This window comes from Glossina fuscipes, unplaced genomic scaffold (assembly GCF_014805625.2).
Source record: "Glossina fuscipes isolate IAEA_lab_2018 unplaced genomic scaffold, Yale_Gfus_2 0, whole genome shotgun sequence".
NCBI lineage: Eukaryota > Metazoa > Arthropoda > Insecta > Diptera > Glossinidae > Glossina > Glossina fuscipes.
Window position 1 is genome coordinate 31517456 of NW_023998414.1, and position 23146 is coordinate 31540601.

The following is a 23146-nucleotide window of genomic DNA, read 5'->3' on the forward strand; positions in this document are numbered from 1 at the left end:
GTGTGTGTGTGTGTGTGTGTGTGTGTGTGTGTGTGTGTGTGTGTGTGCGTGATTCTATTTCGTAAGAGTATTATATATATATATATATATATATATATATATGTGTGTGTGTCTGTGTGTAAGTGTGTGTGTTTGTGTGGGTGCGTGTGAGTGTGTGCGTATTAGAAAATGCATTTATATGAAACGAAATTGTGATGTTTCCAGTGATATTGATCAACATGCAGATGTGACATGTCACTTAATGACAGTTCATCTATTGTTAAACTTTCGAACAGTTAGGCATACGCATACTCCCCACATTTAGAGACTAGACGAACAATCGAATATAATGTTGTTACCAACCTTTTTATAACGCTGTGCGAGAGTTCGAGAAGGTTGTGTGTACACAAGTACATGCATAAATTTTTAGTTACTTAAGGCATGCATGCATAACTTTCGTATAGAGAGAATAGTTGGCGCGTGCTTATGTTTGTATATAGATATATGTTTGCATATATGTGTTTATATATATATATATATATATATATCTATTCATTTATTTGTTTATTTATTCATATACATGTTCACATATGTCAGTGTATATGTATGTATGTATGTATGTACGTGTCCATAAGGTTTATATATACGCAGTATTGAGTAAAAAATATCGAAACTTTTTGAAGGTAAAGAACACATTCCACTGAACTGCTGTGTAATCCAAACGCTGTGCATAAAATTAGATCGACATCATCAGAATCGATCTACGTATTTCAAACTTCTAGTACTTAAGATAACAATCTTTTCGGTAAACTTCCCACAAAAACACTATTGTTTTATATCAAATTTTCTTTCAATAGATCGATATACTGTCCTTGAGACAAAGTTCGTGTAGGTGATCACGGTGATCTATTAGCGAGGACACCCCGCCACCACATTGATATGAAAAACAAAAATCTACAGGTTAAGTGGCGAAAATGTCTGTAAAATTATTTCATGGTATGTTAATTCCGCTCTTAGGTACGTAATGGAGGAATTCAAGGCGAGCGAAGACATGATTCAGAAAATTTTCTAAAAAACTTAAATAAAAATGGAAAATATGTCTTTGTAAGAAGGATTAGCGGACCTCTGTATTTTAACATTTTCCGTATTTTCTCTCTCTCTCTCTCTCTCTCTCTCTCTCTCTCTCTCTCTCTCTCTCTCTCTCTCTCTCTCTCTCTCTCTCTCTCTCTCTCTCTCTCTCTCTCTCTCTCTCTCTCTCTCTCTCTTGGCCATGAAAGGAACATTTCATGTTAGCTTGATGTGGATCATGGTGGCAACGATTGTATGTAAACGCTGGTGTATCGATGTGCAAGCGATGCATATTGCCAAAATAACTAATTATTTTTCTTCAGTTTAGAACGTTGCGCTATTTTTCCAAAATATATAGTTATATGTATATACATACATACATGTATCTTGCTTATTAAATGAAAGCAACCAAATGTTTTATGAATTATTTCGTGGACTGAACTCTCAAACAAGTAGACGTAGACTAAACGATTTTCAAATATTTGTGCCGTTTAATGGATCATGCATTGAAGATATTTAATGAATTTAAAGATGAGTGGTTCGGCCAAAATGTCAAATACGTAAGAGCCACGTATTGTACGTATTGTATAATCCCGTTCATGATTATCAAATGTTTCTTAACATTTTCTTATAAATCTAAAATTAAAAATATTACCAATACTTGTAAGCGCTGGCTTCACGTATAAAGAGCGGTTGACATGTGTTCATCTATCTCATAGTTCAGTCTATTTATTACTTATTATTATCCATCTATCAATTTATCGACCCGTTAAGTTGCCTTGCTATTCCTCACTAATCCTTTTACCTCTAGATTTTTCGGTTCGTTCATCCTCTATTCTGTCCCCACATCAGTCCTTTCGCCATTAACCGTCATTTAAAATTTTGTCCATCATTTAATCTCATCGTTCTTCAACTCGTTCGTAAGCTAATCCGCTCAGAGTTTATCCTGTTCACTCGTGTTGCCACTCATTAGTTCTTCCGGCGGATTATTCGCTCGAACTTAGTTCTTTCCCTATCAGATGCTCTTCGAACCCAAGGTTGTTTCCAGTTCTTTGAATATTCTCAAGAACATTCTGACACATCTAATGAAGAATATAATCCAAGTGCAAGTCAATGTTGGATTGAAGTCACACGAACACAACCCAAATTATTCACGTTAGCATTAAGCAAGACTTGTAAGCAACATGTTAAACATATTGAAGAAATCGCTCGAATATGCGGTAAAAAGTCATTATGCACTAATTGAACATTAAACAGCTTCACTACCTGCCTGTATTGGCTTTTAAATGTGTCACTCTGACCTCCGCTGGTGTAATATTTAGATTCGAAAAATATGAGATGAAAAAATGGAAACTTTGGTCGCACACAACATAATTTTCAATTCGAAGCCAACATATAGTCTGGAGCTCAATAAAAACGTTAACGAGAACGATCTGAAGCCTAAAGAGCTGATAACCCTGAAGCGAAGAATACCAACACTTTTAATAAATGATATAAAGTAAATCCTCTAATGTTATAATATTAGTGTCTTTTGTTTATCACTAATTCATAAATTGTTATGCTCACACTGTACTAAAACCTCTATATTTATACCTCGCAAGATTTCTATACACCGTAGATAAGCTGCGTGTATCGTAAAGGCATAACACTGCACTTGATTCCATTTTTTTATCGATAATGCCAACTAAGAAGTGTAATTAATTATTGCCTACTCGGCGTGCCTACCTTTTACCCAAGTCGTGGTAGTATCCGGGATGAATACCTCTCATTCCATAAAAGAGTAAAGTATTTAAATATAATATATTTGTGCCAGTTACGATAAGAGAGATTGATGAAGGAAGCATCATTAAAAAGTGTTCTGTATATATGAAGACCAAAGTGACTGAAGGCTTTGAGAATTCTCTGATGAACATGAAAAAGAAAAGAACCTATGGCATGGCACAAGAGCAAATATTTATGTTATCGAAAGGAAATCAATTAATTACGGACACTGATGTGGTCCGAACGCAGATATCTTACTCTAAAGAAGCGAGCAAGCTCACAAAACGCATACATCCTTGTGAATGAGATGTCAAATGACGTTGAAAATCTACAGAATCTTATATTGGAAAGTATCTGTGCAGTAAAATGCATTCGTGATATCTTTTAATTCACAACACTATCTACAACATTATCTAGTCAAAGGAAAAGAGGTGACAACCCAAGGTTATGATCAGCGTCGATACTCCCAATTGGATAGTCTAGCTGGATGATTCTGCAACAAGCTTGTGCATATGTCGTGAGTTGAGAACAGTTATCTTTTTTGAAATCGCACGGCCGACATTAAAATAGCCCCGCATTAAAATATGAGTAAGTGCTTTTCCTTAAGGAAATCTCGACGATGGTGAAAAATTAGTACTTGATAATAATTTTCAAGGTAAAACTCAAGGTGATTGGGCTCATTGTCTCTAAAATTACGATGCTTTTCATGCTAAATCAATGAGAACATATGACGGTTTAACTTTTATAAAATCTTCAATATATAAATTTACTGTTGGCACCAAGTTGCGTTTGAGCTATTGGTACATGTGCTCTGTGCCAAATTTTAATCACGATCGAGTCTTCTATGGCCACCACCGTCATCTTAAAAGAGACAAAATAGTAAAAGAAGCAAAAGTATTTGAAAATTCAATTTTGATACAGTAGGCGTGGGCGGTTTTTTTTTTTATTTTTGCATAGGCACTACAGCATCGACCATAGAGTTTACGTTAAAATTTTTCTTCATTTATCTGTTGCAGTATATGGGTAATGAGCAAAAAACCAGTTTTTTATGCTTTTTAAAAAACCGAGTTGTTCTCGGTTTGTGTGTGTAGAACTGTGGTCGCTTCAAGTCGATAAGTTCATTTTTTGCTGGCGAGAAGAATGTTTACAACAGACATTACATCGCCGGATGGATGGACATGCTTAAATTCAAATTCAGAATTTGATGGGGAGCAAGAATATGTATATACTTTGTTGATTCTGTGTTGAGCTGCCTTCTGGGCGTGGCAATGAATATAAAAACCAAATGATATTGTGTTTCTCTCTCAAAAGAGAGGATCATTAAAAGCGAAAATAATTAGTTAACCAATCTAGCGATTTTTAATGCAAATACTTTATAAGGAGAGACAGAGATAGAACAATTATAATCTCGTGAAAAGTAAAACCGTAGAAATGTTTACATAACTAATTTACGACATTTGCTTTAGAGCATCATTAATACCGGTAACAATTAAGCCATTAAGCCCCTCAATGTACATATATTCGATATACAAACAGATATGAATGCAGAGACACATACAAGTCCTTAGCATACGGAAATTCTAGACAATAATGAACAATGTCTATTGCGTATAACATATGCATATACATATATATATATATATATATATATATATATATATATATATATTGACATACATATACATATATGCAAGGCTGTACGTTATGAGAGGGAACGAGAGAGAGAGAACGAGAGAGAGAGCGATGTATGGATATGTGTGAAGAAGCACTCAACAGAGCCAAGTGTTTAACTTGAAACACAATATGTGAGATTGCGTTGTTATAATGTGTGTATGTTTCGAATACAAGTGATTATTTTGCACTTACATCATTGAGATAATTTATGTGTAGACATATATATATATATATATATGTATATGTATGTATAAACTTTCATTATATTTGTGCATAAAAATTTGTGCAAACAAATACTTGTTTTAGCACAAATATAAGATGATTTTAAAAATGCTTATATCAAGAATCAATGCAACTCGTTGCCCTTGTTTTTTGTCTGCACAGTTGCATATATCTATCTATATATAGTGTTACTAACTAATGAAGAGGCAATAAACGGATTAACAATGCAAGAGAAATGCATAGGGAGAGCAAACATAAAGGATTCGCTGTTAGTTTATATTATATAATATATATAAGTTGCACTATCTAAACTGTATTTAGTTTTAATTTCATTTCATTTCATTTCATTTCATTTCATTTCAATTCATTTAATTCGTTAATTCAATTCATAGTTACATAGTTACATAATTTAGTTTATTCTTACTTTTATTATTAGACTTAATAACTTTTAAGTTTTAAATATTATGCTTTATTTCGATAAAGTTATGCATCACTTAATTGCATTACTTGGGAAGTAAGTAAGTAAATAAGTAAGTAAGTGAGTAAGTGTGTAATTATTTGCGTTATTTATAAAATTGTACATATCGGTATAAAAATTTGCAAAATTGTTACATAAATATTAATGAAAATTTTAAATAAAAGATTCCCGTTTTTTGTTTGCCTCCGCCTGTGTGTGCGAAGCCTTTTTATGGCTTCTGCGAGTATAAATAAGCCTTCTGGAATGTAGTAGCAATAGTAGTAGTAATAGTCAACATAATATTGTTGTAAACAATTATTTTATTGTTTCAGTTTCTCTTCATTTTTTTTATTTATTTATTTTTATTTTTAATTTTTTTTTTGGTGTGCTTCCTTAATTTTGTTAATAAAAAATATTTGTGGGAACTAAAAGTAAATAAATAAATGGAAAATACATATGTATATATAGTATATAAAATGTACATACTAGTAGGACTATACATACAATAGAATTGGTGAAAAAGTTTTCCTTTAGATACATTTAACCGTATTATTGTGAAATTTATTTCATAGTAAAGAAAAAAAAAAAAAAAAGAAAAGAAAAAATGAAATGAAATGCATGTAAAAACAAGGTTAAACAAAGTAGTATTCGCATAAATGCCTTATGCGTGTGTTTGTGTGTGCGCGCGTATGCATTGCATAAGCATAACAAACCCCATCATCACTATTATAACCCACTTTACTGATACCAGTTGTGTTCCGTTCTCTTATCATTGTCATTGTCATTGTTGTTATTGTTGTTGTTATTGTTGTTGTTGTTGTTACTTTTTTGTTTTGTTTTTGTTTTTATTTTGTATCTTTGTCTTCATTTTTGTTGCATTTTAGTGTTATAGATCTGGTTTTTGCTTTTTCTCTTGCTTTTGTTCTGTTAATATTAAATCTATTGGCGTAATTGCTCTTGTAGTTATTTGTCTTTATGCATGTTTTGTTGATAGTTGGGATTATTTTGTGTAAATTTACGGCAAACATGAATTGTTTGCCTTATGCATAGCACATGGTTGAATGCCTTTATGTGGTCGTAAACACAATAATCTATATAAGTGCAGTACATATGTGCGTATATTTTTATATGAATGTAAGACTAACGGAAATTTATTTGAGACACCGCTGTCATACGTTTGTAGAGAAGGTATCTACGTAATTCTTGGGTGAAATTTACGACACAAATCCAAAATTTGAAATTTCGAGAATTTATTGTAAGGATTATTAACAATTATTACAAAAAAAAATATATATATATATATGTTCATTCAGTTCAATTCAATATTATATAATGCAATATTATATGCACGTCACTCAAGTGAGAGAGCAATTGATTTAAAATGAAATTTTAATTCAATAAATTTAATACACTTTCACTGCATTCCTATATAAACAAAATTATACGATTATCTATCCATTCCTTGCCTTTTAAATCGTAGATACCTCTACGGAAAAATTATTCTTGCTTCAAATTTCAATATAACTTTCTCGTTAGCTAGAGCACGCACGTCCTTCCGCCTTGAAATTAGCCCAAGCAAGTGCGAAAATCATATTGGGTCGTGCCCGAATACCGAATTATACGACATCACTATAATATAGGGTAGGCGTGGTTAATTTTTACTATTTTTGTATAAATACTACAGCATCACCCATAAAATCTACTTTCAAATTTCTGGCACATTTTTACTGCTGTGGTGAATAATGCAAGTTGCAAGCAGCAAAAAACCAATTTTTTATTTCTTTTAGAAAACAGAGGCGTTCTCAGCTTATGTGCTGCTTCAGGCGTATTCTTCGATCGACTTTGTTCGATTCTAATCTGCGTAAGAAAACTTGCAATGTTTCTACTAAATTTCAAGGCACTATTCCCATTTTTTCAACCAGGCGATTGTCAGCAACCCGCACCATGTAGACGGACAGACACGGCTTAATCAGTTCAGAATTTCATACTGACCAAGTATATAAATGCTTTTTAGGATCTCTGAAATTGTCTTTAGGGTGTTGCAAACATTATGACAAATGAATGTATCCCCATGCTTCAGTGGTGCGTATAAAAAAAGAAAATAAAATTCAGGATAACCAGTGGCTCAGTTAACCGCAAGATATTTTATCAAATGTAAACCATATTTTCGAACGGATGGGGTAGCTAGTTTCGCGAACATTGGATGAACAGCAATTTGAATACATATCTTACTGCTGATGCATTTTTCACACAGTGTGCTATTCGGATAAGTATAAATTTCTAAGGGAACATTGTAAACGAATGCTAACGAAAGCTAAATAACGTCGTGGAATCAAATGCGCCCACCGCAAATAAACAGAAACGTAATAAGCAAGAGTCATAACAAAAGAATATGAAGAACAATAGCGTTTGCAAGCAACACTGTAGTAACTACAACGACAACCCGCATGCACACATATGAACTTACAAAGAGGCAGACAGAGAGAGAGAGAGAGAGAGAGAGAGAGAGAGATCAGTAGCGGAGCAGGCAAAGGATTGCGAGTAACAACTTAATGATCGCGAGTTCAATCTCAAATACGCTTGAGTTTTCAATACATATGATCTACGTTACCTGGCAGCCGATAAACCCATACTTTGCAAATTTATTTACACATATATAGAGAATAAATAAATATGCATATATAACATAAAACAATTAGCGTCAGTAGACTTATCTGCGATATCAAATCAGCAACAATTATAAAGACAATAATAGAAGGAAAATACATACATGTTTACTAGAATACCGTCGTGTACGTATATAATAACAATAAGACGACTAGTAAAACTAATAGCAACACGTACGCACACACAACGCCCATAAAGGTGAGAATGGGCAGCATTACAGTCACAGCACAGTACTGCCGAAGAATACAAAAGTGCAGTAATGGATATCGAGAAGTCTTTACAAGACCTAATAAGAAACGTTGAACACCCTAAGGGCCAGGGCCAGGCTTTCAATGAAAATAAGAGCTCAGCATAAATAGGGACAGTTATTTCAAGGAAAGTCCAGCCGAAAGGGCATAAAAATTACTGCAAAGTTAAGATTTTCTATCCAACTTGGAAATGGCTTTGCACACTGAGGTGGATACCAGCTTAACGTACAGTTTCACGTTAATTGCAGTAGTCCTGGGAAGCAAGTTACTACTCGAACTCTTAGAGCGCAGACACAGGACAACAGGGAAAAACAAAGAAAAATGATCTAAGACGATGACAACGACACCGACTGCAAGTTGAAAAGAGCTGACCGAAAGAATGTCATGGAATGCTTAAGAAGTGGCATCAACGCTGAAAAAACGAGTCGAAACCGATGTGACACACAGTAATCTCAAGTGTTGAACAGGATGTGGGGAGAAGTTTTTTACGACATTTATTATTAGTTATTAAAAATATCTCGTGTTAACCTTCATGCGAATAACGCGATTGCCCTTCGTGAACGCATAAACGATGATAAGGGGTACAACGTTTTTATCTGCTCGGCTTGGCAGTAATGCGGAACGGTATGGAAACTTGTAGGATACTTATACGTGTATTAAAGGACTTACTGCGCGAAAAACTGCACAAAAGTGACAGTTGAACTCCAAATCTCATATCTATAGGATCATGCAGCGAGAAGCAACAATCTAGATAGGTAGATAGGTAGCTCCACTATTTTATGCATGATATCATTATTGAATTATTTTTACAAAATCTAAGAGTAATCATCGCCTTTTACTTTATTTAGAGATTTTACTTAGCAGTTTAGCATGTGAAGTTTTCATATGAAGTGTTCTTCTGGTCAGTAATGTGCCGTTTAGTACATGATGGACGCAAACTGGAAGTAAGTTTTTTTGTAAAGGCTTTTCAACTATGCGAGGAATGTAAAATTAAAACGACATCATTGCTCAAGCTCAGTATTTTTTCACTTTCTAATATAAAGAAAACACATAAGAAATTTATAGGTGTTTGGGTAAAGCTCTTACTTTATTAATCCCTGTGTCATTAGACATCTACGACGCTGACAAGTCCCTCTGACGACCCTCACTTTAAGACGAACATTTCATACTGAGAGTTTAATTGCTGGTACGGTTTACAAGTTTTTGCCTTTTTTTTTTTTTTTTTTTTTTTTTTGTATGGACCAGGTAAATACTTTAGAACGATATCGATTATATATCGTAATTTGAGCTATAAAGTATACTATATCTTTCTGTTGTGAAGTTTTCTCAGCTTGTCTTTTGGCCGGAACGCATTCACTTTCGAGCTTAGTTTGCAGAACTACAAGCACATAATCATCGGTTATTACGAGTTAAGAATATCTAGACGGATGTACGGACCGATTAATAGAGTTATGTTGAATATGTAAAGTGTACGTATCAGTATCTGATATCGCCTCCATCAAATCGATAATTGGAAATCGTTTTATTTCTTTGTTGATGACAAACGTCAAATAGTACCGTTTTGAAAATTTGATCGACCAACGTAACTTAACTCATTCACTCTCACTCACACACTATTTCCAATAAACGAATTCCCAACTGCAGACAAGAATGCTGCAGTAGTGTTCCATCAACCGCCCACGTTACTTAATTTTATCTTCTTCCGCTAACTAAGAGGCAAACTAAATAATAAACTTCAATATTTACAACTCTACTGATAATATGCATATGTGTTTGTTCTTAAAAAAAAAAAGTCAAGAAAAATTTCTCACCAAGGCATTCGTATAGGATATTTTGCAAAGTGTAAAGGAATGCAACGACACTCAAAATACCTCCCAGTCGGCTTCTATTGAAATATTTCAGAAGAATATTTTAACTCTGAAGACAAAATTTAATTGAACTGTTTTACTATTTCAAGTACAAGTGCTTCTTAAGAACGATTTGGTTCTAAGTAACAATGGGAAATGGGAAATGACCAATAGTAAGTATTTTTGCTTTCAATGATTAACTCGCTGATCTTTTAGTGAGTTCGAAACTTTAAAATGATATAAAATTGATCGAAAAATACAAAACGTATTTGAACCCAGCGTTCAGAACATTATGCAAGGCTGTGGGTGAAGTGGATAAACGTTTAAAATATTTCAGATTATCTAATATCACGAGATTTTCACGGCTGATCTCTAAGCGTTACAAAGGGAAGAACACAATTTAGTATACTCTTGTTCGCCGATGGTAACTCAAAGTGGTGTGGTTTGAATTGCCTGCTTATTGAACGCCTACGTATTTACATTTATTTGTATAAATATTGTATTACATTGATCAATAAGTCCCGGGATTGGAGAAAAAATTTTTTCCTCATCGTAAATTTTTGCTAAGCTAGACTTTGTTGATCAATATAACGCCATTTGAGGGCGATAAAAACAGGCCAACGCCTTGCTAACGTTTCGAAGATCCTCAAGATCATTTATTTGACATTTTTAAACGGGATCACAATCGCTAGATATGAGATCGCGAGAATCATAGGGGTGGGGCAGCAATTCGAATTTTAACGTTCTTAAGCCATATTCGCTGCATTGAAAGTAGCACAAATAACATCGTAGCAGGTAAAGTTAGTGTAAGTCGTAAACAAATTCGTCAAAGTAAAATGAAGCTTGCCCAGGTGTTATTTGTGGGTTGAAGCTTTAAGCTCCAAGAATAATATGAATGTGTTTTTGTTAAAGACGACATTCGTCCTTTCAGTTCCGGAAATTATTGATTGATGTGTTAAGCAGATGCCTTGTGGAAAATACGTATTCCTTCATATGTTTGCGCATACGTAATGGTGTGTACATCAAAGTTAACGAAATGTTGCAAATGTATGTTTGTTATGGATATATAAACATTAGCTTAAACAGAATTTTAGCTTTTATTCTATTTTCACCATTCGATTGAATGCTAAAGTGCATTCAAATCCTCTGGCATTGGATTCTTTCAGATATTTCAAGATGTGCATATGCTTTACTTAAGTATGTACTCTTTAAGCAAATGTATTTATTTGATTACAATTTATAATAGTGCCGTCTTTTCACATTGCATAGGCATTCGTGCGGATATGCACATGTATATGTAACAATATATATGCATAGATTTCTTTATGCTTATTTCTTTTACAGATACAGATATTTGGCTATAATTCTCAATTATATAACAACTTTTCGGATGCTCTGAACAGAGCCCAAGGCATTGTGGGTGTTTCTATATTATTACAGGTAGGTAATATAATATATAATAGAAGCAGTAAAAATAAAATAATTTTTTAAACTTTTTATTTTATACTTTTTTTTTTTTGCAATTTTTTATTTTAATAATTCAGTTGGGAGATTTATCAAACGCTGAGCTGCGTATGCTTACCGATCAGCTGGAACGCATACGTTACGGTGGTGATGAGGCATTTGTGAAACGCTTATCAATACGTGGTCTTTTGCCCGACACCGATCACTACATGACTTATGATGGTTCCACAACAGCTCCAGCCTGCCACGAAACAGTCACATGGGTGGTATTAAATAAACCTATTTACATAACAAAGCAGCAGGCAAGTACAAATATAAAATAGAAAATTATAATATTTTAATAAAGTATTGGCGAGCAAAGTCCAACTTGTAAATAATTTTAAATAAATTTATACACATATCGGAGACTCACCGACAATATAAGCGCTGCTATATTACCAATGCATATTTCCTACCATGAACGCTTTTAAATTATATATATTTTTTTTATTTATAAGCAATTCTCTAATATTAAGTCAAGGGAAAAATTCCTGGCATTTCTTTTGGGGAAAGTTAATCAATCAAGCCGACCTCTAAAGCATTTAAAAAAATGCCAACCCACAGCCTTTTTTTTTGAAATTATTATTTTTTTAATTCACTAAGAAGAAAGTAAGTGCTTTTTAAAACTTTGGCGAAATTTCCAAAAAAATTCATTATAATTTGGAATATTACTGCTAGCAAGACGCTTATGCTTGGCCGACTTTTGAAAAAGTTCGCAATGCTTATAGCGATGATGTTTTATCGGTTGATTCACTATCAAGCAAAGAGTCTACACGCTTTCTATTCCATTTTAAAGACACGCTGCAGTCTGGCCGAGCAGTCAATCTTCAAACGACCGAGGAAGATCGGCGCAACATGACGTCGCTCAAGAATTAAATATTCTCCAAACACCATTATGAACCATTTCCATAAGACGGAATACAGTAATGAGCTCAATATTTGTGTAGCATATAAATTAGCAGTGAAAAAACAATAGCAAAAAATAATAGCAATAGACGACGTTGAGCCAAATAGTCGAACCTGGAGGTCACTTTAAAAGAAGAGAGGAAACAAAGTCATTGCTTTATATACCGTTTATTGTACGACTTAGTCTTGCGCCATACATTTCTATAACAGAGCGACGTAACGTTTCTTTTACGTAGTCATTAGTACTCCCTCATTTGATATAAAGCTTCAATTATTATCTGCCTATACGTACGTACATTTGCAATGCACAGTACAGAGTTTCAGAGACAAAACATATAAAACATATATTTTTCTTGACTAGAATCATAACTGTGTCTATCTCCTCGTCTCTTATCTATGTCTATCTCCTCGTCTCTATCCATAAAAGAAAATGGGTATTGCGTCGGTTATTTTATTGGTGACCTTGCAGTACAGCACGAAAATAAATCGTCCATACCAACCCAATGTAATCGAATGTCAAACGTTTGTTTTTTTTTCGCTTTTTTGAGTTTTTATGCTGTACACCAGATCTGATTGCTTTTGAACCCACTTCCAATATCGGACTTTATGTTGAAAAAGTCATTATATGAAAAACAAAGTTTTTTCAACACCAATCACAAAGAGACGTGAGAAGCATGCATCGAGTGGGCCAAGTTTTGAAACCCTTCCAACGAGAAGTAAGCGTTTATATGGCAAAAATTTCATATTGAAGTTTTAATGGTGACAACTGGTTTATACACGTAATTCAACCTGAAAGTGATCGTTGGGGACCACCACCATAGTCAAGTTGTCTATACTTTAGGTCAAAACTAAATGAAATATAATAAGACCCTTGATAAGAAAAGTAGATTTTCTAAATTTGAGACGCATCGGTTCACGCTTCAAGTCCCCATCTTGTATACGGGCTTCCACGAAAAGTATGCCTTTACCTATTTAATTATACTATACGGTATTCAAGTCCAAATCCAATAGATTTTTTACTATTTCAGAAAATTTAACATATGTGAAATAGAGTGTGGGTTTTTACGAAACGCTTCTGAGCGGTTAAAGATTGTGACATTTTCAAACTGCTGGATTATTTCTAGTGTCTTCTATGCTATTACTCATTCAACTCAAGATATCATATGCAGAAGCAGAGAGCTTCTCCTCAATTAACTCATATTCTAGCATTTTAGTGCTGATATTTTTTTCAATTGAGACAACTCGACTCACCGCTGTTACGTCCGCATTAATATCGCAGATATCCGCTTAGTGCTCGCTGCAGGAGTAAATGCCACAATACCTGTTTGGCAAGCGTGGCAAGCCTACGTATACATTTTGGAAAATTTACTGCAGACATAACTGCTTCCGGTGGTAGAACTTATGGACCGCGAATGCTTATCACATCGCAAGGATTTGACCCTTTCCCATTCCTACGCATGAATTCCTCCAGATTTTGCTCTGCCAGAAAATGGTTAAGATAGTTTGAATCAAATTTGTGGTATGCTCGGTTCATCGATCCACTGCTTTCTGTCGAGCTCCGTGATTATTGCAATATCCTCCTTTGTCATATCGCAGGATTAACTTATATAACGAGACGGTTGATTGGTTCATTGCTTAACAAAATCACCATTTTGTTTACATATTAGGCATCAAGCACTTTCGTTTCTTATCTTTTGTATGATTTCGCAATGTGAGCAAAATCTGGACACATAAAACGTTTGGTGCAATCGAAATATTCCTATGAAGGATTCGAAATCGTCGCAGTTATGTTTGATAGAACAGCTGGACATATTTGTCAGCTTTATCCGACGGATGTCGATAGAAAGTTCACGGTTGCCCGTTCATCAGCCATTCAATGGTCTCGCCTCGCCTACAGGGCAACTGCATTCAAAAAACTGTAGAAAAATACTCCATATTTAACAGATGTTAATCAAGAAGACATAGTTATAAAAGTTGCTATAAATATTTAGTAGGACATGTAAGTTCCTGGATCTACGCTTGATTACAAGCTTCTAGGCAGATCATAATTCGCTCAGGTACCACTTGAAAAACATGGATATCGCCGTTTCATGCAGATTCAATTAAGGGACGTGTGAGACGTCCCATCACATTCATCTGCAGAATCAGCAACCAAGTGTTTGACGTGCACCTTATAACGTGGAACGCTGTATCCTAACACTGCTCCTAATCAATATATGCAATATATGCAATAATGCAATATATCTTTCAAGTCGCTGTACGGATTGCCCACACAGTTAATAATAATAATAATAATAATAATAGGAGGACTAGGACATCTAAAAATAACAGATTACTTTAAAACTCATCTATATATTGGTATGAGTGACAAACGATATTCATCCAACGACGACTTACCATGAAAATTTTTCATTCCGTATCCAATAAGCCGCTAGAAGAGCGATTGAATGTCTATTAAGAATTGTTTAGAAAAGTTAGAGATTCGGGCTAGATTTCCCATCCGCATTCGTACAATAGGCTAAAAAGGCATCACACAGAACTGCTTGGCTATCTACACAACGCAGTAAATGCGTAAAAGACCTGAAAATCATTTACCTAACGATGCCCACTTTCGTGGGATCTGAGAGCATTGATATATATTTCTTTGGAATTTCTTGAGAGGCAATTTATATATCTGCCATATATATGTTTTCATTCATTTGTACTTGTGCCTGTGTATTGAACCCATATAGATACAAGAGGCTTGTTTTTATCTCTTGTTTTCTCCCCGCGTCTAGACTAAGTTTAAAGGTTCGGTAAATTATTTTAGTCAGTCATCCGTTATAGACAAAGATGACTATACTTTTTTTTCTTTTCATTACGTTACGATCTTGGCTTTTGATTATTTGTTGTAAACAGTTTTTCTTTTATAACAATCCTCAGGATTGTATAATATATGTGCGGAATTCAAAAGTATGTAATGTATGTGATACATAAGTCATTTTTTGCTTTACTACGAAAAGTATTTGTAGAAAATAAAGTACAATCAGCTTTAAAAATATGCTTTTGAAGATGAACAATATTGTTCTTGATATATGCATAGTGTTGCTAGCTTTGCAAAATGTCTAAGAAACGACTATAAATTTTGCTTTAAATTTAATAAACTGGCCCTAATTAATATGCATAGGTAAAAGCTGTAACCTCTTAAAGTCAATGTATATAGTGAATATTATTATCTTAACACTTCGCTGATTGTATATGTAAGTTAGTGCGGATAGGCACGTGTGTACGTTTACGTGAGCTTGTTAACATTTCAGCAGTTTAATGCTTGAAATCTTCCAAAAATTACAACCATGTTAATTATGTGTGACATTAAAGCGACTGGGGGGCTTGCCGCGTAAGCTTAGTAAGCTCACTTTAATGAGTTCAATGATATTGTCAACGACAGGCACATGACTTTGCTTACTACACAAGTAAGAAAGTCGACAAAAGAATAAAAGAAAAAGGGAACGGGAAAAGAAAAATGAAAACACACGGTGGCCCGTACGTTGTTCGTTGCAGTCACTTGAATGCACAAGAACACACTTTAAACACCAACTCCAAAATAACTGAAGCTGATTTAACAACAACGCGTAAACCTACATATACGAACACACCTCTCTGTTTAAACATTCTGCGCCAACGTGCTAAGAAAATTTCACAGCGCCATTCATACGTAAATGTAGCTCATCATATACATGCATACATATGATATATGTAAACTTATATGCGTTCGTATGTGTGAGCGTAGAATTGTGTAATTCACTAAAATTAAAGCAACTCGGGATTCAGCCGGCTATATGTTATACTTATATGTATAAGCAGACACCTTTGGATATATTTATGTTTCTATATATACATATATATATATATATATGTATCTATCTATATAGATATATATATAGCTATATATATATATATATATATATATGTATAACTTTGGGGTTGAATAGCAGAAATTGCAATTAAAGCTTAAATTGACGCAAGAAGGAAACAATTGTGTAGTTTAACGATGGCATCGGTGACAACGTCAATGATACCGTGCAAGCTACTGGTAGCTGTCTAGTTGGTTGGTTGTTTCTATATCAAGTTTGACAAGGCAGTCAGTCTGCCAGTCAGACAGCAAGCTAGTGAGGTTACATTTAGCCAACCGGAAGTAATGCCGGCAATTGTTTCCTGTCTATTCGTTACTGGATTGCGTGTATGCATATATACAATATTCTGTAAGTTTGTTCTTCATCGTAAGTATACTCAATATTTTTTATGATTTTTTTTTTTTTTATTTTTTTATTTTTTTTTCATTTTTTTTTATTTTTTTATTTTAATCTTTTGATCTGCTGTTAATTTTAAGTAACGGATGTTGACTCTGAACTGAACAAAATTGAGCTGAGTTAAGCAGACCAGCTTTACTTGGTCGGGGCATCTTTTCTGCTTTTCTTTTTATTTTGTTTTTTTGTTTTTGTTTTTTTTTTTTTCTTTTCATGGGCATTAAGCAAGTAAAAAACCATTATCATTAATTGCGGCGATAGCAGTAGTACATACGCACGCTGAACACTAGCACATACTACATATTGAACTTTAATTAAGAGAGTATTTCAACGGTGTGAAATGATACAGTAATTTTATGATCTTCTTTACAATTCAGGCATAAGCAAACATGTATGTATATATGTATATATATATATGTATATGTGTATATATATATATATATATATAGATATATATTGTATGTGTATAATTGCACAATACAATTTCTTTATGCAAAACAAAAAAGTAACTCAGTACGTAACAATGTCCAGTAGAAGGTGATATAAATAAAATAAAAGAAGAGAAGATCACGTCTTTTTTGGGGGAAATTATAATCAATATTATTTAACGCCAGGTCGTCATATTTGTCAGACAGAGAGTATGAGAGGGATAGAAAGAGAAAGAGAGAGAGAGAGAGAGAGAGAGAGAGAGAGAGAGAGATGATGAGGTCCATGCACCTTGTCAATGGCATTTATTGTCTAAAGCTGATGTAGAGACCTGATTTGTAGTCTTTCCCCGCGAACTAATTATATGTAACGTCATGGCATCCATGATATTCTTTTATCGATATCTGTTGATTTACAATGACATCTGCGGCTTGATTGATTAAATCGATACCGATATACGATAATAAGCAAATAAAGCCTAACCAGACGTGTCGTCACTAAAATCGATAAAATAGTGCCGGATTTTTCATGAAGCGTCACATACTTCAAAGACTCAAGCTTACTGGATGCAACAATAATCTATACAAGATTCCGTATATTAATTCAATCAACAGGTCTAACTTTGCTACATAGTTGCAAATCCAAAAGTTTTCTAGATAGGAATTTCGCAATGGAAATATTTCGTGTTCACGAATGCTCGGGGATTTCTTAATAAAATTTTTAATAATTGATTTTTAGCAATTGATATTTTGCTATAGTGAAAACTGCAGGCTTCGACAAGGGGAAATGTTAAAAGACGGCATACAAGCTTTGTCTTCTTTCGTTTAAGTCTGACTTTTCTGTAATGGTACCAAGTGTAGCATGACCATCCCCAACTAAAATTGATAAAGGGTTACTACGAGGGCTTTAATACTAGCCTTGACTTCAGAGAGAGCTGTTGTGGTAAAATATGTTATATCAGCATAACGGAAGACAAGTCCAATTATTAATGATTAATAGAACTTCAATTTCAGAAAAGTTTCCAAATTTTTCACATAAAAATGAAACGAAAGAACGAAAGAGATAGAGTTAACTAAATTTTTTCATTATGCCAGACTACTGATAGGTTCAGTATTTTTGTTTATATCGCATCGATACCAAAAATACAATATTTTTAAAATGTACGCTCAACGTTGATCAGCGTGAAATTCTGCCTCGAAATATGTCGCTCGATCTTTTAGTCATCTGTTACAGCAATTCCTTAACTGATCAGAATAGACATGAAAATATTCGTCCAATCAAATCAAAGTTTGCGAATTTGTTTAAAAATCTTGTCCTAAATTCTATTTTACTATTGGACAAAATCGATTTACTATAAATAAGATTATTAGAGCATTGTCGTCACGTAATCGCTATATTTATTTGATATTATTTATACGCCACTATATAACTCCATAGCCCAATGTATGTTGGTAAAGAGACTATAGGGTAAGTGTTTTTGAACTGAAAGGCTGCTCAAGTAATCGTTTTGCTCTATGACTAAAAGTAGTAATCGTCAACTGGCAGCATCAAGAGAAATTTAATTCAAAGACTGGTAATGCAATATCGAGCTGAGTAGACAAATTAATACTCTTTCGGCCAGAGAGGTACATTTCCAAGCTATTAATATATGCAACACATCGTTCTTTTAAAAGCCGGGCGATTAAGTAAGACTGACAATTTAAATGTTACGCATTATGGGAAGGCTTTGGCACAGGACGATATGTCTAGATGTCCTATACCGCATTGATTAGACGGCAGGATAAGAAATATTTTCGTTTGTTCAAATTTCACCTTTGACAAAAACACCATATATGTTGACATCCAGAAGACTGAGAGGTTAGTCGCGCTTAATACTTTCGATCGATTAGAAGAACTGACACTAGTGAAAATTGAATTCTGCGATTTTGAAATTGAGACCGTCCTAGTTGAAGCAACCCCAAAAAGCCATTGTTGGGAGTTGATCCACGATTCAGTTCGGGGCATAATAAAATTATCTGACGATAGATCACGATGACACAATCTATTTTACAATTTTCGACCACATGGATAATGAGTATGATAAATCTTTTCATTAGTGCATCCATGCATATAATTAAATCAATATGATTGACTTTATATGTAAAGTTGATTTTGTAAAACTACTGTCACTTTCTATAATTAATAGAATTCGTTTGACTCTAATGTAACTGTACAACACAACGAATATTAATACGCCAATCAACTGCAAGAAATTTAAAAAGAAAAGCTAAAAAGTTAACAACCAAGGTAACGAGAGATAAATAGAGAACGAGAACTTATTATACCTGATTACATACGCATGATAATCGTAAACATTTTTAACGATTCCGTTTACTATCAAATTCACTTTGGGCTCAGGTTCACGTTGAATTTTGAAATCTATCATCCACTTCTTACAATGGAAGTTTAGTTTTCGGCTTGCTAGCATCAGATGCTCATTAATATACAGTCAAGAATGTATAACATTACTAATGATATCAAATAAACCCCACAGTGGAAAAGGCAAGATATTCTCTCTATAATACATCCCTTAGTTCGATAAAAGGAGTATTAATCGTATGTAGAATTTATAGTTCGATTGAAACACACTCACGTTGAAATAAGCGGTAATTTTAATCACAATACCCACCTGCTTGAGCAGACTGGCCCGATATAATGGTATCCGTATAATTAAAATGCTTGGCGAGCCCGTTATGAGCTCTTTCCAAAGTGCAGTGTTTCTTAAGTAAGTCAGAGTCTGTCCTTTTATTTAGGCAAACAAAAGTCTTTTATTCGGTCCCCGAATTCTGAAACTAAAGGATTTAAGTTCTATTCAGGCGATTTCCGTATATTCAAAATTGATGAATGGAATAAAACTGTAGTGCTTCAAAGCACGCCGATGGTGCGAAATTATTTACTTCAGTATCCTATTTTCGCCTCCTCCAATCTTGCTTACACAATCTGATGTCCATTGAAACCGAAGGAAATATATTCGAAATTCATCCCGGATTATTATATCAATTTACATATATTTAATATGTTGACAAATTCCGCTTAAACTTACCTCTACATGCGGATTGAACTTGGACGAGCTGACTATATAGGCGTTATCAAACTATACGAGTTTGGTCAGGCTCATCCCCCTTAGAGAAATGTAGGTTTATTTTATAAAGTTAAAGTAAAGTAAAGTAAAGAAGTTTTATTATATACGAGTTATTACCGGCTTCTCCTCGATGTTGTTAGGTAAGGAAAATTACAATATTCCTAACCGTTCTACAAGCAATCTTCTACAACCCACTGAGAGTCTCTGTCTTTTATAGAAATCTAAAAATTTCATTAAATTTGCTAGCTCTCTATACCGTTACTGCCCACGTTGTCTTATTTAAACTAAAATTTTTAACTCTCAGTATCGCATGATGCCTTGCTAATAAAGTAAACAGTTTTGCTATGATCAGCTGTTAAGCTTTCGCTTGATGACGTCGAATATGTTTTTGCCTGGTTTTTTTTTTTTTTTTATGAAAACTCGTCATTTAGTCCTTATCTATATTCGCATACTGCAATAAAAATAATGCGAGAGTTTCATATTTTATTTACATATTCATTTTTCTTATAACTATGACGTACAAGAGTAATGTGGGACACGAACTTTGGCAAAAGAACTCAAAGTGTTTAAATTTACCTTTCACATCGATCGGTTTTAAGTCAATTTTGAAATATTTCTCTTATATGATACATACAAAAAAAAAAAAAAAAAAAAAATTAAATAAATTGGAATTTTCTACATATATGTCTGTGAATTTTCTATAATGGGTAAAAATGTAATTTCTACAGTCCGTTTAAAATTTGAATTTGTTTTCGATTTTTTTTCCCCCCTTATGCGATGTAACGATTACTCTGCTTGCTGTTTACATAAAATCTCATATAATTTTCTGACGGTAGACGATTATTTAAACTTTTTCTATAAAAATTTCATTTAAGCCTTGTATCTTAATAAATCGTCCATGTAAACAAATTCTTTAATAGTTTTTATCATCATTTTATCACTATTAGAGATTATAAAGTAAAACAAAAAAAAAAAGAAGAAGAAGATATCTTTAGCATAAAGGAAAATATATAATCCAAAAAAATCTCTTCAGTATCAATTGATAAACAAATTAAGTAGATTAAGTGTTGTTGACTTCCTATTACGAACACTTAACTTGAACAGACTTGTTTATCAATTCCTCCATGCAGTGACTGGCTTGGCTGACTGCTTGGCTCCATGGCTGCTTTAGTTATCGCATAGAGCAAGTAAAACTTTAATAGTGTATTATAGGTACTACGAGATGCTGCTGTATTAGTATGCGAGAAGATTTGATATTTATTTTTAAGATTAACTACAACCCTTGCTTCAATCAAGCGTTACAATTTTTAAGTATTTTACATATGCTTTAACCATAATGCTAAATATATACAACAACTAAGTTATGCATCCTGAATAAATAAAACGAAATACAGTGGTTAACATTGCGTAACAAACTGATAATAATAATAAAAAAAATAAATCGACTTTTAGAATAGCTCGATATAAAAGTTAACTATAGGATACAAATAAATATGCTTTAAGTCTTTATTATTGCGTAATAAAATTTCTTCGAAATTTCATCCTGCTAGTCTACTACAATCCCTAATAATCTTTCATTCTCCTTGCCATTAAATACTTTGAAAATAAAGAAAAATTTTGTCTATATTCTTAGATAGACTAACATATATGGAACGGTGTGCTCTTAACATGGAAGTCGTGTATCAAATGTCACGGCTCATAAAATTCAAGAAAGTAGGCTGAACATTATTGGTTCGACAAACTTGAACGCCACTGCATCTACAAAAACTGGTAGACTTTATACACTTAATATGTTGGTCAATAATTCGCGGAACTAAGGGAAAAATCTTACCTTTTACAAAGAACGTCGCCATAATCACCTTCAAGAGTAATACAATCAATCTAACTCCAATATTTCGATGATTTTTTTTTTTTTTACAACGAGTTGTCATATTTCTTAAAACATGGTGGAGTTTCTTATCATTTGATCCAAATATTTGTCCTTGAACAATTCTTGTGGGTTTTGCTAACAAACAATATTCCCTGGACCTAGAATATGAGAAGAAGAATATGATCGATGGGACAGCAATTCGCTCTCTAGTCCATGGTATTTTGTCATCATAGGCAGCCGGTTGTATGACAGGCCATTTGTTCCATTGGCAGTAAATGGAGGATAGCTTTCTCATACAAAATAGCGAATGTATGTCAAGTGTTTGCAACTTCGCTTTTCGTTGAGTAAGAATAACTTCTGCTAAAGAGGAAATTTTTCAAGGTGATCGCTGAAAACTTCCTGCTTGTCTTTTTCAAAACTGATAGTCCAGAATTACATTTATGTATTTATGTATATCATAGTTAAGTATCTTGTATCATCTATATGCACAATTGTTTATAATCCGTTGTAAAATTACTTTTAGAGTAGTTCTGATAAATATTTGTATTAATAGTGACACTGTCGCAATGCATTTGATAATATTTTGTTTATAAGGGTTTACCGATGTAATTAGTGATATATGTACGTATGTATGTATAAGCCCGCGCTTTCTCTACTAAAATTATAAATGAGATTATGCTGCTAGATAGTAACCGACTACAAGTAGAATATATTAGAGTTTCAAAATAACTACTTGTTTATGCATACGTGTGTAAAATACTGCCATAAAGTTGAATAAACTTTAAAGTTATCTTCCTTTTTGTACATCTTTTTCTTTTTCCCGTTTCCTTTCGTTCATATAGTTATACGCTTTACGTCGTCTTATGCAAGGCAGTCCAGATCATCCAAAAGCTCCGTTAGGCAATAATTATCGACCGCCGCAACCCTTATTACATCGACCCATACGTACCAATATTGATTTTAAAACTCCGAAAATTAATGGTAAATCCGCTTGTCCAACAATGTACCGTGAGGTCTACTATAAAGGTAAGATTATTAAAAAATTAACAATAGTTATTTGTTTATTCACAAAAAAAAAAAAAAAAAAAAAAAAAAAAAAAAAAAAAAAAAA

At 33.5% G+C, this 23146-nt stretch overlaps 1 protein-coding gene across 5 annotated transcripts in view; it reads left to right on the plus strand.

Annotated features, from left to right (window-relative positions):
* The window catches only part of LOC119636117 (carbonic anhydrase-related protein 10), a 99845-nt gene that overhangs the window by 76340 nt on the left and 359 nt on the right, over nucleotides 1-23146 (plus strand). For all 5 annotated transcript variants that reach the window (XM_038031263.1, XM_038031282.1, XM_038031272.1 and 2 more), the window contains 3 exons: nucleotides 11268-11363; nucleotides 11468-11689; nucleotides 22878-23061. In XM_038031263.1, coding sequence (XP_037887191.1) covers nucleotides 11268-11363; nucleotides 11468-11689; nucleotides 22878-23061 — 502 coding nt within the window. The remainder of the gene's footprint in view (nucleotides 1-11267; nucleotides 11364-11467; nucleotides 11690-22877; nucleotides 23062-23146) is intronic.